Here is a 17,906-nt window from a genome sequence, read left to right as displayed (position 1 = left end):
CAGTAGGTTTCGGTATAAATTACAGCGCATAATAGCATTCGAAGTAATTCTATTACTTTACATTTTGTTCATACATTGTTTTTAAGGGTTTTATACTGTAGTCTGGAATCGTTTCTTCCTAAAGTTGCATCTACAAGTCCAACATACTTTATCAAATGCAGTGCAGTAAGTCATTGTTGTCTTAGGCGCGTCTGCATTGGTAAAATTTGCGGCGAACAAGCTGTCTGTCGCAAATATTTGCATGCTCGAAGTAAATTATGCACATGCTCCATTGGTTATCGTTTTATGACAAGATCTTATAACAAGATGTTAGTAGTCATCAAGTTGCAGTATTGATATCAAATTCAGTGAAAGCAGTGAAAATATATCAAAATGTTTATGGCAGAGGGTCGAGGAAATTAAAGATATTAATTACATTGATATACCCTTTTATTGAATCTGAGAGCACAAATGAAACAAAAATATAACAAGATGTTAGTAGTCGTCAAGTTGCAGTATAGATATTGAATTCAAAGCAGTGAAAATATATCAAAATTTTTATGACAGAAGGTCAGGGAAATTAAAGGTATACTACTTATGTATATTACATTAATTAACCTATATATAACCCTCTATTGAATCTGAGAGTGCTTCTTTAAATACCAGTTCATGGTTGAAAATAAAGAGTAGTGAGAAAGGCACACAACCATCATGGTGGACTACTCTCTGCATCATGATATCTCTAGTGTTCTGGTTATCAACTCTTATCCTTGGTTCAACTCTATTCCTTCTGGTCAGCATGGTTAGTAATGTAAGCAGAGAGTATTCTCAAGAGAATATTCTTGGCTAGAAAATTCTCGGCGAGAATTTTCTATATTTACAAAAACCGAAATAAAAATAAAAACTATATGGGTCAAATTATTATAATTTAAAAAAGATGTATGTACATTGTTTTTGCCAATTCAGGGAGTATATTTTTGCATCCCAAACATTATTGTTCTTGAAAGTCAAACACCTACTTGCCGCTCCACTCATGAAATGCCTTTTCGCTTTGGCCGGCCGGGGAATCACACGATTTTAGATAAAATCCCCAAAAATCTAAGTAGCCGGGGCTGGGGAATCCCATGAACCACTAGCTAGGGTGTTTACAGTGTCAGTATTTGTTGTTTTGGTGCTATATTAACCCTGAACAAGTTGAGATAGATAACTGAGTTTATAGATAATTTTAGCAACTTTAAAATATTGTGATGACTAGGCTAAAATAATGGCAGATTTAGCACTTTATTGATCTAAGGAGGAATTTTTTTGGAAAACCATAGGTTGTAAAATCAATTGAAAAACTAGACCCAATCAAATCATATGATGAATAGGTACATGTTTAGGAACAAAATTAACCAAAATAGCAGTTGATATATTAAATATGCCTTCATCCAGTGCAGCAACTAAAATAAGTTTCAGTACTTATGGTTTTATTCACTCCTCTAAAAGAAACCGGCTTACTGCTGAACAGGCTGGCAAGGAAACTTTTATTGCTTACAATTTAAAATTGTTAGAGGTAGACCAATCCATGACTGAGCTTGCGTCTCGTGAAAATCAAAATCCCACAACTTCTCATCAGTACATTGAAATGCAGAATGTAGATGAACAGGATGAGCTAATGATAGAAACAGATTCTGAATCGGAGGCTAATCTTTTTCAGATTAGATCACCACATCCATTATTTGCTGTTAAGAAGAAAATTTCATTTTTTTATCAAATAAAATTTGTGTTTTCTCTTGTTTTTGTATTTTTTTATATATAAAGAACACTGTTGTTTCGTCTCATATAATTTCATGATTCTTAATACCCTATTTCATCTTTAACAATATCCCTAGGCGCTCATAGGGTTCATTCTCAGAAAATTCTCCATATCGAGAATATTCTCTGATTTTTCATTCTCGAGAATTTTCCAACACTAAGCATGGTTTCCTGCCTGGTTGTTCATTGTTCAACTTCTACTAACCTACTAGTTTACACTGATTCGATTATGAATGCATTAGAAAATAGTTCTCAGGTGGATTCCATTTATACTGACTTGTCTAAAGCATTGTAGAGGCTAGATCATTGCCTTTTATTGCATAAACTAGAATTTTTTGGTGTGCCTGGTGAACTTTTTTACTGGTTTAAAAGTTGTACAAGATCAGTCTTTATGTGTTAAACTGAAGGTGATTTACTTCAACTGAATACTTTCTAAGCTCTGGAGTGCCCCGAAGTGCCCATTTAAGACATCTACTCTGCAGTTTTTGTTGATGATGTTATCTGATCCTTGACTAACTGTGAAATCTTATGCATGTGAAATAAAATTATTTCATATTATTTTAGACTATACTGATTGTATTGGGATATAGAAATCATTACAGTTTTTTGGACAATGTAGTTTGGTGTGTTAACGATGTAATTTGTAGTACTTAACAGATTAATTTGAAAAATTTCAGGTTTTAGAGGATATTTTGATTGAGATGTTAAATAATCACACATCTAGATGTGATTCTTCAGAAAAAACTTGTTCTTCAATGTACAGTTGCGGCCATTGAATAGTTTATGGGCTTACATATCTAGTAGCTGATTTTTTTGAATTTTTGCCTCATTTAAATGCACTTTTTACATCAAGTGACGGTAATTATCAGTGGCAAACCCAGAATAGATTGATTAAAATTAAAAAATCAAAATAAAAGGTAAATAACTAAATCAAAAAATAAATCAAAATGAATATAAAAATGAAGGTGTAAAACTATTTAGTGACCACAGCTGTACACATTTTATGAGGAGCTTGGTATCAAAGACGGACAACACCATTTTTATCAAAATTGAGTTAATGGTACAGTCTTATAGGATTTTTCACAAAGAATTCAAATCTGAATTGCTTTAGTTTCAAAAGCGGCTAGAATATGCAAGAAATTGCATTTCAAAACGAGCATTATTTTCAGAAACAGACAGCTCCAACTTGATTTTGTAGCAGAATCGGACTACTCCATTACAGCCAATCGAAAGATAGTATTTCTGCTAAGCTGCCATGCGCACTAGAACAAACCTACTAAGAGTGTCCATTGCGTTTCAAGTTTGCAACAGTTTACAACGTTATTTCAGCTGTTTTTGTGTTTTTGTTTTAATATTATTCGTATTATTTTTCCAAAAAATGCAAGCAAACGTAGTTGAAGCACCTAAAAATTAAGCCAGGAAAAGATTAGTCGACAAAAAATGGTCGACATTAGGTTAAAAAACGGAGAGCTCCAGAGCTTGGTTACAATATCGGCCAACTCCATTTTCTTTATTGATTTTAGGGAATAAAACAAATATATTTCTTCTTCTGCAGCACTACAGCCCAAACTGAGCCTTGGCCTCCTTTATTTTTTGCCTCCACCCTTGCTCGTTTGTGGGTGCTCTTCTCCATACACTGACTCCTAAAAGAGCTTGTGTGTCGCTGTTTACTGTGTCTTCCCAGCACTTTCTTGGCTTTCCAACCGGTCTCTTTCCCTACATTCTAGCATTCAGTGCTCTTTTTTATAGCCTATCCTCTCCCATTCTTATCACATGTCTGGCCCATTGCAATCTTTGTATTCTAATGAAGTCTGACAGGGGTGCTTCCTTATAAAGATGATAAAGTTTGTTGTTGTATCGACTTATGAAGATTCCGTTTTCCCTCAGAGGTCCTAGTATTCTCCTCAGTACTTTCCTTTCGAATGTGTCGAGTTTGTTTTTGGATGTTTCTTTCAGGACCCAAGCTTCACTGCCATAGCATGTTATTGGTTGAATAAAGTTTTATAGATTTCTGTTTGCCTGCGTTATTCTCTTCCGTATTAAATTTCTTATCCTTGTATTTCAGTGGACACTTTTAGACTGAAATATATGGGAGAAGGCAAAATAAGTTCTGTTTGCCTGCGTTATTCTCTTCCGTATTTCTCCATCTTCTGATCCATCGGCATATATTTCTACTCCCAGGTATGTAAACTTTCCAACCGTTTCAATGTCATCTTCATGTATATGGTTTTGTGGGACTATATTTCTTCTCTTCAGGATAAAATGCCTTCAGAACTGTGTACTAAATGCAAATATTCCATTGAAGGTGAAGATAAACCCTTATACTGTGACTGCTGCCGTGTAGTGTTTCACTTGTCAGAGGGTTGCTCAGGCCTCTCTAGTTCAGAAACAAGGGCTGTGGTTCTACAAAAAAGAAACCTTCTCTATCTTTGTGTTGAGTGTCGTAATGCATTTAAATCAGCGCCCATGGTGGTCAGGATTGTCCAGGAACTTCAACAAGAGGTGGTTAGTCTTAAAAAGGAGATTCAGGAGTTAAAATCTTCCCCAACACTAAATACTGATGCAGTTTTTGAGGAGATAGAAGACAGGAGCCGGAGAGCCAAAAATATTATTATATACAATGTACCTGAAAACCATTCAAGTGATTCTAACATCCATGCCGAACATGACAGAAATGAGGTACGTGGAGTTCTCAATAAAATTGGTGTAACCAACAGCACCTATAAAGCCTTTCGTCTTGGTCGACTAGTGGATAAAACAAGACCTCTTAAAGTCGCATTCAATGATTTAGCCCTTGTTATCTCTTGTTTAAAACAGCGCAGAGCCTTATTGGGTTCAAATCTGCGAATTGGAGCTGATCTTACCCTATTGCAACGTGAGAAAGTGAAGGCTAAAATCTTAGATGCTGAATTGGGATTGAGTGACTTTAATGTGTATAGGCACGACAGAGACACTCAAACTAGTTCGAAGACTCGTGGTGGTGGTGTCCTTATTGCTATCCATAAGTGCCTTCATTCAATGATGGTTAAGCCTATCGATTCCTCTGTGGAACATGTATTTGCACAGGTCATGTGTGCTACTAGAAAGTTAATCATTGGTGCTGTGTACTTTCCTCCACTGTCATCTGGGTCATTATATGAGGAGCATTCAACCTGTATATTGGACTTAGCAGATAGATTCAGTGACTGTGAGTTCTGTATTTGTGGTGACTACAACCTACCTGAGGCATCCTGGTATAATCTTAGTGATGGTGTAACAGTTGAGTGTTCGCAACACTATCCAGCAAATATTGTTTGTACTTGCTACAATTTTCTTAATATGTCACAAGTAAATACTTTGCCTAACCTTAATAATAAATTTTTAGATCTAGTTTTTTCTACGCAGAGGGATGCAGTTGTGTCGATTTCTACTGATATTCTATTGAATACTTCTCAATATCATTCAGCTTATACTATATTGTTACCTGCAGCTAATTTAAATTTATTTCTTAAATATGATGTATTTTATCATGATTTTAAAAAATGTAATTATCAGGTTTTAAATGAGCATTTAGCATCAATTCCTTGGAACGAGGTATTAGATGTATCAGATATTAATTGCTGCATAGAAAATTTTTACCATATTTTATATGACGCCATCAGTATGTTTGTTCCTGTTAATCGGTTTAAATCGTTGAACTTTCCAGTTTGCTTTTCACGAGAATTGATTGAACTTGTCATACAAAAAAAAAAAATAGCTCACCGGAATTTTAAAGCATCAGGCAACTCATATGAGGAATTTTCAGTGTTAAGGGAAAGATGTAAATCATTACAAGCAGTATGTTATAAAAAACTATTTAGAGAATATTCAAGCAAATCTTTCAAGCAATCCCCGCTCTTTTTGGAGACATGTTAATGCTACACGTGGGTCTAACGCTTATCCTAATGTAGGCAAATCTATATCCTATGCCAATATAAAACAACAAGGTTTGTGGTGGGTGGAGTATACATTCCTCCACAATCTTCACGAGATACTTACAGTTTGCATTGTCAATCTATAGAAGATATTACCATACGTTACACTTCACTTAACATATACATATTTGGCGATTACAACCTACCCAATGCAACTTGGCTGAATGACGAGTATGGATTAATGGTTCAGTGTCCTGGAGGGGATCCTGCAATAGATGTTGCTCAAGAGTTAGGGTTTTTAAAATTCTTTCAACACATTAATGTTCCTAATAATCGTAATGTATTTTTAGATTTGGTTTTTTCAAATGTTAGGGAATTAAATGTCTTGAAAGCAAAAGATCCTTTGGTAGACCCTAGCCAACACCATGTGGGTTATGAGTGTTTTTTAAACTTAGATTTAACTGTTTCAAAAAATTTAAAATATGATGAATTCTTTTATGATTTTGTAAATGGAAACTACGCTGAACTCAATAACTTCCTTGCATCCATGGATTGGCAGAACTGTCTGGTTGAGGGTGTTGATAATTCTGTGGGTTTGTTCTATGATGTTCTGTTGACGGGGATAGCATTGTTTGTACCATTAAAAAGATTCAGAACATCTTCCTTCCCTAAATGGTTTTCCCACGAACTCAGGAATTTAACGCAGGAGAAAAAACGTGCCCACTCTATGTACATGAGAAGTCAGTCTGATGCTGAATATGTTAGGTTTTCTCGCCTTAGGGCTGAGTGTAAGCGTTTGTCTGATACATGCTTTAGTGGCTATATGGGTGGAGTAGACATTAGCTTAAAAAATAACCCTAAATCATTTTAGAAGTTCATTAATGACAAGCGATCTACTCATAGCTTACCGAGCTCTTTATTTTATTTAGACCAATCAGCATCTAACGGTCAAGATATAGCAAATTTATTTAAGAAGTTCTTTCAAACTGTTTACTTGCCTAATAATGGTCAGCTCCGGGTGCCCTGCTACCCTGAGGATAGCAATGTAAGTACATGTATTAGACCTGCTGCGATATCCATAATTGAAATTTTTGACAGTATAAGTGATCTTCCCAATAAGCTGTCAGCTGGTCCTGATGGTGTGCCTAATTATCTTTTGAAAAAGTGTGTCTGTACTCTAGTCATACCTTTGCATTTACTGTTTAACAGGTCTTTAGCGACATCTATGTTTCCGGCTGCTTGGAAGGAGAGCTACGTTATACCTGTTTATAAAAATGGGCAAAAGGATAACATTGAAAATTATCGCAGCATATGCATTCAGTCTGCAATACCCAAGCTTTTTGACAGCCTGGTGGCCAAGCAGCTTTCTTGGTTGTGTAACGGATTAATTTCTGATTCACAGCATGGCTTTCGCATAAAAAGGTCTGCTGCGATGAACTTGGTCGAGTATCAGTCTGACTTATTGTGTCAAATGGAGGATCGTAAACAGATAGATGCCATATACACGGATTTTTCGAAAGCGTTTGATCGTGTTGATCACCAAATACTCTTGGAAAAGCTGGTGTCTGTGGGTTTTGATGTTAACTTTGTCGAGTGGATTAAGAACTCCTCATCGGGGCGTACTCAACGAGTGAAGATTGGTAGCTATTTATCTGACATTATTACAGTAAGCTCCGGAGTTGCTCAGGGTGGCCATACTTCTCCGCTTCTTTTTATCATCTTTGTTAATGATATAAATAATTGCTTTTTGAATAGTAAATTCTGGAGACCTGTGGATGGTTTGTTGGACCAGGCGTTGTTGCAGGAGGATCTTGATAGACTGCAGGAGTGGTGTGTTCGAAACAAACTTTTCTTGAATGCCAGGAAATGCTGTTTTATAAGCTTCTTTCGGAAAGTCAGTAGAATTGAATCAGGTTACATCATTAATAATCAGCCACTTGAATATGTATCTTCCGTTAGGGATTTGGGTGTTGTTTTGGATGAGAAGCTTTCTTTTGTGGAGCATATAAATGCTGTATCTGTGAAGGCATCTAAACTTTTGGGATTTGTTACAAGAAATTGCAAATTCTTCTCTATTGAATCTACTAGGCTTGTTTACTGTAGCTTAGTAAGGTCCCTCTTGGAGTACAGTTCTGTGGTTTATTCACCCTATTTCCAGACTCATATTGATACTATCGAGAGAATACAACATAGATTCTTGAGATCATGTGCTTACTATACACAAACTATCATTGTCAATCACGATTATTCTTTTCTTGAACAACAGTTGTCCCTACCTCCACTTAAGGTACGCCGTGACATAGCAGGTGCTGTTTTCATTTTTAGGATCATAAATGGACTTATAGATTCTCCCAATCTTTTAAGTCAGATTAATTTTAATGTTCCTTATCAAGCTCTCCCTTACCATAATATGTTTAAAATACCTTTCCATAGAACATTGTATGGCGTTCACAACCCACTTGATAGGTATATGGGATTGTTAAATAATTACGAACTTGATTTATTTAATATAACTCTAAATCAATTAAAAAGATCTCTTGCTCTGTGATGTTATTTTTATACTCTTAAGTGTTATGTTTGTATGTTGTATATTTTTTTGTAGTCAATATTTATGTTATATATTAATTTTCGTGACATATGAAATTTTTCAGTGTTTTTATACTTTTCTAACTCTCTATTTTTTAGATTAATTAAGTCATATTTAACACATTGAATTTATTATTACCTTTTGGAAATGTATTAATATTTAACTGTATTTTTTCTGTTAATGGGGTTATCCCGTATAATAATAATAATAAATAATAAATAAATAAATAAATGTAATGTCTATTGAAGGTGGGGATGTAATTGCTCAGTGTGGTGAGAAAATAGTCAATCTATTTGCCAATTATTTTTCGGGTACATATAATGATAGTGAGTATAATTTACCTACCTTTGAATTAGAGTACAGTGTAGATATCCAAACTCTGGAATTTAGTCTGACAGATGTTTTTGAGGGAATTATGAGTTTAAAAACTACATATTCTTCAGGCTCTGATGGTATACCTGCAGCACTTATTAAGAACTGTATGTTTTCCCTTTGTAAACCTTTACAACAAATTTTCAATTTATCATTGTCATCATCTATATTTCCACATTATTGGAAAAATAGTTTTCTTACACCTATCTATAAATCTGGCAATCGCGAATGTGTAAATAATTATAGAGGTATAACTATTCAATCAGCAATTCCAAAACTTCTAGATAAATTGGTATCGATAAATCTTACCTGGGCTTGCCGAAACATGAGCATCAAGTTAGCTAAACACCTATCACAAATCGATTCGAAAGTAGGTGGATAATTTGCCGCTAATTAGTCGTTAATTAGTTGTGAAAATACCGATTTTGTCGTTTCTTTTTTTTTTATTTTTTTAGGTGCTTTGCTAACTTGATATAAAGTTAGCAAAGCACACCTCCGAAAAATGACTTTAGAGCGTTCGTAGGAGAATCGGAATAGGATTAGTTTTTGCCGCTAATTAGTCGCTAATTAGTTGTGAAAAAATTAATTTTCTAAATTAATTTTTGTTTTGTTTTTTTGGGTGCTTTGCTAACTTGATATAAAGTTGGCAAAGCACGCTTCCATAAAATGATTTTAGGGATTTCGTAAAAGAATGAAAATAGAATGAGAATTTGCCGCTAATTAGTCGCTAATTAGTTGTGAAGAAATGAATTTTCTAAATTAATTTTTTTTTTGTTTTTTTGGGTGCTTTGCTAACTCGATATAAAGTTGGCGAAGCACGCCGCTATAAAATGATTTCAGAGTTTTCGTAAGGGAATGAGAATAAAATGAGAATTTGCCGCTAATTATTTGTAAAGGAATTTTATTCACAAAAAATTTTGTTTTGTTTTTCACGGTGCTCCGCTTACTCGATATAAAGTTGGCAAAGCACGACTCCATACAATCATTCTAGGGTTTCCGGAGAAGAATAGCAATGGAATAAGAATTCTTTGCTAATTAGTCGTGCATTAGTTGTGAACACACCAATTTTGTCGTTTTTTTGTTTTTGACGGTTCTTTGCTGACTTGATATAAAGTTCGCAAAGCACGCATCCATAAAATGATTTAGGTTTTTTTGTAGTAGCATGAAAATAGGATCAGAATTTGCCGCTAATTAGTCGCCAATTAGTTGTGAACAAATTGATTTTCTAAATTAATTTTGTTTTTGTTTTTTTGGGTGCTTTGTTAACTTGATACAAAGTTGGCAAGCACACCTCCGAAAAATCATTTTAGGGTTATCGTAAAAGAATGGAAATAGAAAAAAAATTTGCCGCTAATTAGTCGTGAATAAGTTGTAAGAATACCGATTTTGTCGTTTATTTATTTTTTTTTATTTTTTTAGGTGCTCTGCTAAATTGATATAAGGTTAGCAAAGCACAACTCCAAAAAATGACTTTCGAGCGTTCGTAGAAGAATGGGAATAGAATGAGAATTTGCCGCTAATTAGTCGCTAATTAATTGTAAAGAAATTAATTTTTTTTTTGTTTTTTTGGGTGCTTTGGTAACTTGATATAAAGTTGGCAAAGCACGCTTCCATAAAATGATTTTAGGGATTTCGTGAAAGAATAAAAATAGAATGAGAATTTGCCGAAACATAATTATTGATGAGCAACATGGTTTTTCTAACGGAAAGTCAACTGTAACAAACCTTGTCAACTACCAACAATACTTATTGGGTGGATTTGAGAATAAGATTCAGGTCGACAGCATTTATACTGATTTCTCAAAGGCATTTGACAGGGTTAATCCTCGGGTTAATCATAACCTGTTGGTTCATAAACTTCATGCGTCTGGCTTTGGTGAACCCATTGTCAATTGGATTAAAAGCTTTTTGATGGGACGTACACAACAAGTTCATATCAACAATTATGTTTCTAAAGAATTCCATTGTTGTTCTGGTGTCCCACAAGGGTCTCATTGTGGTCCCTTGCTCTTTAACTTGTTCATTAACGATATTGGTAAGGCTATCAAAAACTCACACTTTCTACTATTTGCTGATGATCTTAAGTTATTTCGTTACATACATGATATATCAGATAGAGATCTTCTACAAGATGATGTTAATAATATATGTTTATCGTCGAAACAAAACGGTTTAAGCCTAAATCCGACTAAATGTTCTTGTATTTCATTTGGTCGTATAAATAATCTAACAGCTAATAGATATGTTCTTAATGATGTACTCTTGGATTCAGTTACTGGGATTAAAGATTTGGGTGTATTATTGGATTGTGCATTGACATTTAGAAGCCATTATCTTAAAATTAAGGAAACAGGATTTCGCAATCTTGGTTTTATTTATCGCAACAGTCATGATCTCTCACCTACTGTATTCAAATTACTGTACTGCTCTCTAGTGCGCTCTGGACTTGAATACTGCTCCGTTGTTTGGTCTCCGTTTCATCAAGTTTACATTGATGGATTGGAGAGCGTTCAGCAGAAGTTTCTAAGATCCTTAGCTTATGAAGCACATTGTAATATAAGAAATACTGAAAATATCGTCATAGATTATTGTGGAATAATGTCTCAATTTAATGTTACTACGCTGAAGAACCGCAGGTTGAGAGCTGATATGTTGTTTCTATTTAAAATTCTAAACAATGCTATCAATTATCCCTCGTTATTGGATAATGTGTACTTAAACACAATACATAGAACTCGACACACTGCACTCTTTTATATTCCTTTTCATAGGACTGAGTATGCTCATCATTTTCCCTTGTCGAGAATGCTCAACTTATGCAATGAAATACTACTTGATCCTTTCTGTCCAAGCATTATGTCTTCAAAAGGCAGCTTCAGAGTTTATTGATTTAAATATGTAGGTAAAGTACACAAATGGCTAAGTGATTATCTTAGTGATAGGAAGCAGATAGTACGTTTTGATGGGGCATTATCCTCTGAACATTATATCAATGTTGGGGTACCACAAGGCAGCGTATTGGGGCCTCTCTTATTTATATTGTATCTAAATGACATAGACCTATATGTAGAAAGTGAATTTATTAATCTTTTTGCGGATGATACTTTTGTAGCTTGTAGTGATACTAACCTTGAAGTAGCGATTCAAAAAATGAATAATACATTAGAAAAAATGGCTAAATACTTGGCATCAAATAAATTAAAATTAAATATTTCCAAAACTAAAGCAATGATCTTTACAACAAAATACAAATATAGCCAATTAAATACGGATAACATTCTGCTACAAGTAAAAAATGAAAAGATTGATATTGTAAGATGTGTTAAATATTTGGGGTTTCAAATTGACAGTTGTTTGAATTTTGATCATCATTTTGATTATATTGTCCGTAAAATAACGAAAAAACTATATTTTTTTAGCCGAATATCACAAAATATATCGCCTCAAGCTAAAATTACAGTTTTTAATTCAATTATTCAGCCACATTTTGAGTACTGCGCAACTATATTGTATATGTTTAATTTAAATAAACTCAATCAACTACAAAAACTACAAAATCGTGGCATGAGAATTATATTGAAAACAAATCGACTTACACCTGTATCATATATGCTACAGGCTTTAAGTTGGTTCACAATTGAAGAGAAACTGTATTATTATACAATGATTTTGGTTTATAAAATACTTAATAATGTAGCTCCAGATTACTTTAAGCAGTTTATAGTGTACAATAAAAATGTGCATGATTATTCTACAAGGAATATGGGGAATATTTACATAGCAAAAACAAATTATAGAATGACGATGAATTCATTAGTATTCAGGGGTTTTAATGAGTTTAACGCTCTACCAGGTGAATTAAAAAATACAATGTCACTAAAATCTTTTAAAACCAAACTTAAGCTGTATATTAGAAACAAGTGATGTAATACTTTATTATGTTAATTTTATGGGTCGGTATTGTATGGTATTATATGTTGTAAATTTATTTAAAGTTTGTTTAATTTCATTTGATGTTGCTTAGTTATATTTGATTTTTGTAAATGATTTGTAATATCTATTCTCTACATTTATTGTATATTAGGGTAACCTATTTAAATGAATAAATATCTATCTATATTTTTCATCTTCTGCGATTGAATTTACTGTCTTATTTTACAAATTTTGTTGTTTAATTGTCTTTTATTCGTTGATTTTTGATGTTTTTTGTACATGATTTTTACTTTAACTATATTTTTTTTTGTACTCGTTTGTAAATGGTTCTACCGTTGAAATAAATAAATAAATAAATAAATATTTCTTCTCGCCTGAGTCATTATTTTTGTTTTTTCTGTGTTAATTTCCAGACCTAGCATTGTTTGTGTTTTTAACTCTGCGTATGTTTCCTGTGCTCCTGTTGATGTTCTACTCATAATATTACTATTATCGCCATAAGCGGCCAGTTGAACCGTTCGGTTGGTCAGTAGGTTTCCTCATCCAGTTTGCATTTGCCTAACCACATACTCCAGTGCCAGGTTAAACAATGTTGGGGCCAGCCCATCTCCCTGCAAAATTTTGAAAAGTCTGTCCTGTGGTTTTGTATTTATACACATGCCTGAGTATCATCCATTGTGTGAATATATATTTGTTCCTTTTGACTGAGTCGTATGCCTGTTTGAAGTTATACAGGGTGTCCAGAAACTCTACCGACAAACGAAGACAGGAGATTTCTCAGATAATTTTAAAACAATTTAACCCAATTCACCTAGTCTGAAAATGCTTCCTAAGGGAGCTAGAGCTATTTGAAGATGGCATCTGGTAATTAGTTTTTCTTAAATATCTCCAGAACGCTTCTGTTTAGAAAAAGGAAAATTGGTACACTTATTTATCTTCCAAAGGTTAATCGATTCCATCCATTGCAAATTTCTAGTACCGGTCATAGGCGTCCATTTTGGGTAGGGTAACAGTTATATTATCACATAACTTTTTTTGTTTTTAATTTTTAAGCGTTTTTGAGTCTGGATTATTAAAACGTACGGTATTATAGTACTAAAAGGTACTCTTACTTTAAGTCGATAGGATACTCCGTTTTCTAGAAAAATCGATTTGAAAACTTTTCGTTTTTTGAATATCAACAAAAAAAAAAAAAAATTAAAAAAAAAAACTATTTAGAAAAACCAAAACTGGTACGTTTATTTATATTCCAGAGATGAATCGATTTCATTAATTGCGAATTTCTAGTACCGGTCATATGCATCCGTTTTGGGTAGGTCAACGCTTATTTTACAGCATAATTTTTTGTTTTTAATTGAATGGTGGGCTACAACAATGTTGTAAGCGACATATTGGGTCAAAGTGAGGTTTTAATGCAATATTATTGTATATCCAAAGACCAATGCGAGCATCTTTCAATCTGGCTAAAAATATTTTGCCTTCCCTGAGTTTTTCGTACCGCAATGTTGGTATCTGTATGTTCGTAAATGGCTTGTCAATGTGTTTTTTTCATCTCCTGCATAATCTCGATTCTGTCGCTTACAACATTGTTGTAGCCCACCATTCAATTGTTAAGAATTTGTTACACTATATTATTATTAAATTATGAGGTATTCTAGCACTAAAACTTACTCTTGCTTTAATTGGTAAAATACACCGTTTTTTTTGAAAATATTTTTCAATTTTTTTTCAACTTCATCAAAAGAAAAATTTTCAAATCGATTTTTCTAGAAAATTGGTGTGTCCTACCGACTTAAAGCAAGAGTACCTTTTAGTGCTAGAATACCTCACAATTTAATAATCCAGTACTAAAAATGCTTAAAAATTAAGCAAAAAAAGTTATGCGATAAAATAACCCAAAACGGACGCCTATGATTGGTACTAGAAATTCACAATATATGGAATCAATTTATCTCTGGAAGATAAATATGCGTACCAATTTTCGTTTTTATAACTAGAAACTTCTGGAGGTATTTAAGAAAAACTAGTTAAAAGACGCCATCTTCAAAGAGCTCTAGCTCCCTTAAGAAGGATTTTCGGATTAGGTGAATTTGGTTAAATTGTCTTAAAATACGTTTGGTGGAAAAGATATTATCACTATAATTAAGCGAAACCGCCTGCAGTGGGCAGGACATGTAGCCCGGGCCCCTGAATCGAACATGATAAAAAAGATTCTAACAGCGCAACCCGTGGGAATGAGAAGACGGGGTAGACCAAAGCTGAGGTGGATGGAAGGGGTAACACAGGATGCCGAGAAGATCGGAGATGGCAACTGGAAAATGCAAGCAAGGGACAGAACAGAATGGCGTAGAAAGCTTCAGAAGGTCGAGGCCCTGTAAGGGGGCTGTAGCACCAAGATGATGATGATGATGATGTCTTAAAATTATCTGAGGAATATCCTGTATTCGTTTGTCGGTAGAGTTTCTGGACACCCTGTATATTTACATTTTCGTTATTCAAAATTATTTAGAGACACTAGAAGTATATTTATAAAAAAAATCACAATTAGATGTACAGAATATAACGCGCTATTTCCTGAAAAAAGTACAAGATGGAGTAGTCCGTCTTTGATACTCAGCTTCTCATATAGATCTTAGATGTTGCAAGTCTACCAAACAACTTGGTTTCATTAACCCTTTCAGTGTGGCGTTAAATAGTAGGGAGCTGCACTGTGTGGCCCTGCTCTACTTAATTAAAAGTTAATGGGACGAGAGCCACCTGTGCGCCTTTCTCATTTTATCAACAATTAACAAAGCACACCAGTACACTTTCCGCATTGAAAGGGTTAAGAGGAATACAACCATATTCTTGTATGATCAATTTCTTGAATCTTGAAGACAAAATGCATGGTTATAACAGCAAATCTACTTAGATGTAAATCGGCTTATTGTGCACGTCTTTCCTGCTTAATTCTGAATATATGGTTTCTAGAGTATTAGGTACATACTTAAAGTTGCATACTATGATTCTATCATGAGGATGGCTAGGATTATAATTCTTGCCAATTAAGTACTATACATTTTATTTTTCTATTTAATTTTAACTTAAATTAGGAGCATTTGGTAAGATCCTTCATACTGATAGTTTTGCCTTTGAAAGATTTAGTTAAAAAAATTTAATTCTTAGATCAAAAAACAGATATGAAAAGTATCACTAATAGTATAATCTATAGGTACAAATGGGTGTACAAAACTATAGGTACAAACGGAGGAAGAGGTAAGTCAACTTAAAAATTACAAATTACATGACTAAACCCAACAATAAATAGAACTGAAAACAGAACAACCAAAAAAGACAAATTAACCAACTATGTACACTCTTCATCATAATTTTTCAACACTTACTGGCCATGAACATAATATTACAAATAAAATAAGATATAAATAATAAATCCCATCATTTTTTTTTATAAAATTAGTACAATAAATTACAATAAAAAGCTTATAATTAAAATCATATATTATGGATGAGGCAGTATCAACCTCTGCATTATTAGTATTGAATATATTATGGCATTTTTTTAAGGAAGCCAATTTAAAATAATGATTATTTATGTACATACTCTCCCCTATTAAACAAATTAGTAAAACCGAAGATGTTTGGTTGTAATCATAGAGTAGTATTCAAGTTGACTATTTAAAAACATAATAAAGATGAAGGTATTTTTAATATTCCATAATATCCATCATTAATATAGGATATGTAAAGTATTGACTACATAAATGAAAAGTAGAGCAAATTAAGGGAGTTGCAAGTTTACAGATATTTCCTGTCATCACTTAGGTATCCCTAATTAAATTATTAATCATTGAAACAATGCATATTATACATACCGTCTGTCAAGTAGTGTATTGTATTATTTTTAGTTGTTTTTGTTTTGAACATTATACTGACCTGACAGGGCCCCCTCGATTTTTCCTCTTGTTGTTCATATCACCGCTACCGTAGTGGCCGGGATCCCTGTTTCTCGTGGGCACCGGAATTTTGATAATTTTTTAGTAACCCTCTAAAAAGAACACGAGGTTTACGAAAAACCTTACAACTTTTCTCTGTTCAGGAACAAAGATTTCACCAAATACAAAATGGCCTAGTGACGTAACCGAAGAACGCGTTTTTCTTTTGTTGCGATGATCGCATTCGAGTGATTTTCCTTGTATCACATTCAGACAACAATGGTATGTCTGATTTTGACTGATATCAAATTGAATCGTTTAAAAAACTGATATATTTCTGACAACAAACAAATGTGTGACCAGCATCTGCGGGTAATGTCTGTCAAGACTGACAAGCCGTAATGCGATTGCGCGCAAGGCGCCATTGAACTTTCGTTGCATTTGTTTTGTGGCGGCAAATTTGTCAAAATTTGAATAATCGATATACTTGAGTGTGCGTAATAATTGCTATTGGAATTCTATCTTATTATTTCTTAATTCAACAACCTGTTGTGTCACCAAGATCAAAAACGGTGAGTGAGTATATACCATGATTTTATTCCCGTGCAATTCACATGACCTAATTTTATAAGGTGCAGTCAAAACAAACGGACCAAAAATACCAAAACCGGAAGTATGTGAAGTATGTTGGCTATTTCTGTTTTACCACTGTGGCACTGTGTTTTTTGAATGGGAACATTCCATTCCAGTCACTTCAATTTTTGACTTGACAAAAAGTTTTTTATTTCTATTTTGTTTAATTGGGTGTTATTATTTCATGCAATGGTACTTTCACCGTTTTCTATTAGTATTTCAAAATAATTTAAAATGTAGTATTTTAGCAGTAAGGCAGTAAGGTAAACCTACTAATTACTAATATGTATATAGTACCTAGAGGAGGAAAGTAGGGTCATGTGGTGTAAATGTGAGACACTGAAAAAAGAGGTGCAAAAATGAGACAGTTTATATTATTTTTAATGAACAAATACAGAATTTTGGTGCTAATATATGGTTAACGATAGCTAAAATTTTTAAGTCCCTATTTTACGTAATTAAAATATAAAGGTAATATTCCTTTAATGATTAAAAAAACGCAAAATTATTTTATGCATTTTAACCTTTAACTACACGCTCTGACGTATTTTGTACGCCAGATATAAGAATTATACTGCAAATATATTTAAAAATTTAATTTTTGACCTTGTTTATCTATCTAACCTATTACTGGAATGTGCTGTACAACTGGTTTTAGTTTCGTTATAATCAGCGTTCTGGGAAGATCGTAATTTACAGTTTATTATTTGTTGTTTCCGGTGGTGGACAATATACGCCACGCGGATTATAGTAACAAGAATAAAAAAAACCGCTAAACGC

General features: G+C 33.5%; 2 protein-coding genes across 3 annotated transcripts in view; one reads left to right on the top strand and one right to left on the bottom strand.

Annotated features, from left to right (window-relative positions):
* LOC126881348 (ataxin-2 homolog) overlaps nt 1–16,877 on the bottom strand; it is a 150,079-nt gene extending 133,202 nt beyond the window's left edge. For both annotated transcript variants that reach the window (XM_050645590.1, XM_050645591.1), the window contains exon 1: nt 16,495–16,877. In XM_050645590.1, coding sequence (XP_050501547.1) covers nt 16,495–16,532 — 38 coding nt within the window. In that variant the 5' untranslated portion in view covers nt 16,533–16,877. The remainder of the gene's footprint in view (nt 1–16,494) is intronic.
* Nucleotides 16,878–16,883: 6 nt separating this feature from the next.
* The window catches only part of LOC126881349 (uncharacterized), an 89,243-nt gene continuing 88,220 nt past the window's right edge, over nt 16,884–17,906 (top strand). The window contains exon 1 of the mRNA XM_050645592.1: nt 16,884–17,065. The gene's annotated coding sequence lies outside the window, so the exon portion shown is untranslated. The remainder of the gene's footprint in view (nt 17,066–17,906) is intronic.

Source organism: Diabrotica virgifera, chromosome 3 (genome assembly GCF_917563875.1).
Source record: "Diabrotica virgifera virgifera chromosome 3, PGI_DIABVI_V3a".
Taxonomy (NCBI): domain Eukaryota; kingdom Metazoa; phylum Arthropoda; class Insecta; order Coleoptera; family Chrysomelidae; genus Diabrotica; species Diabrotica virgifera.
The sequence above is the reverse complement of the archived record's forward strand: the minus strand, read 5'-3'. Positions and strand labels throughout refer to the sequence as shown.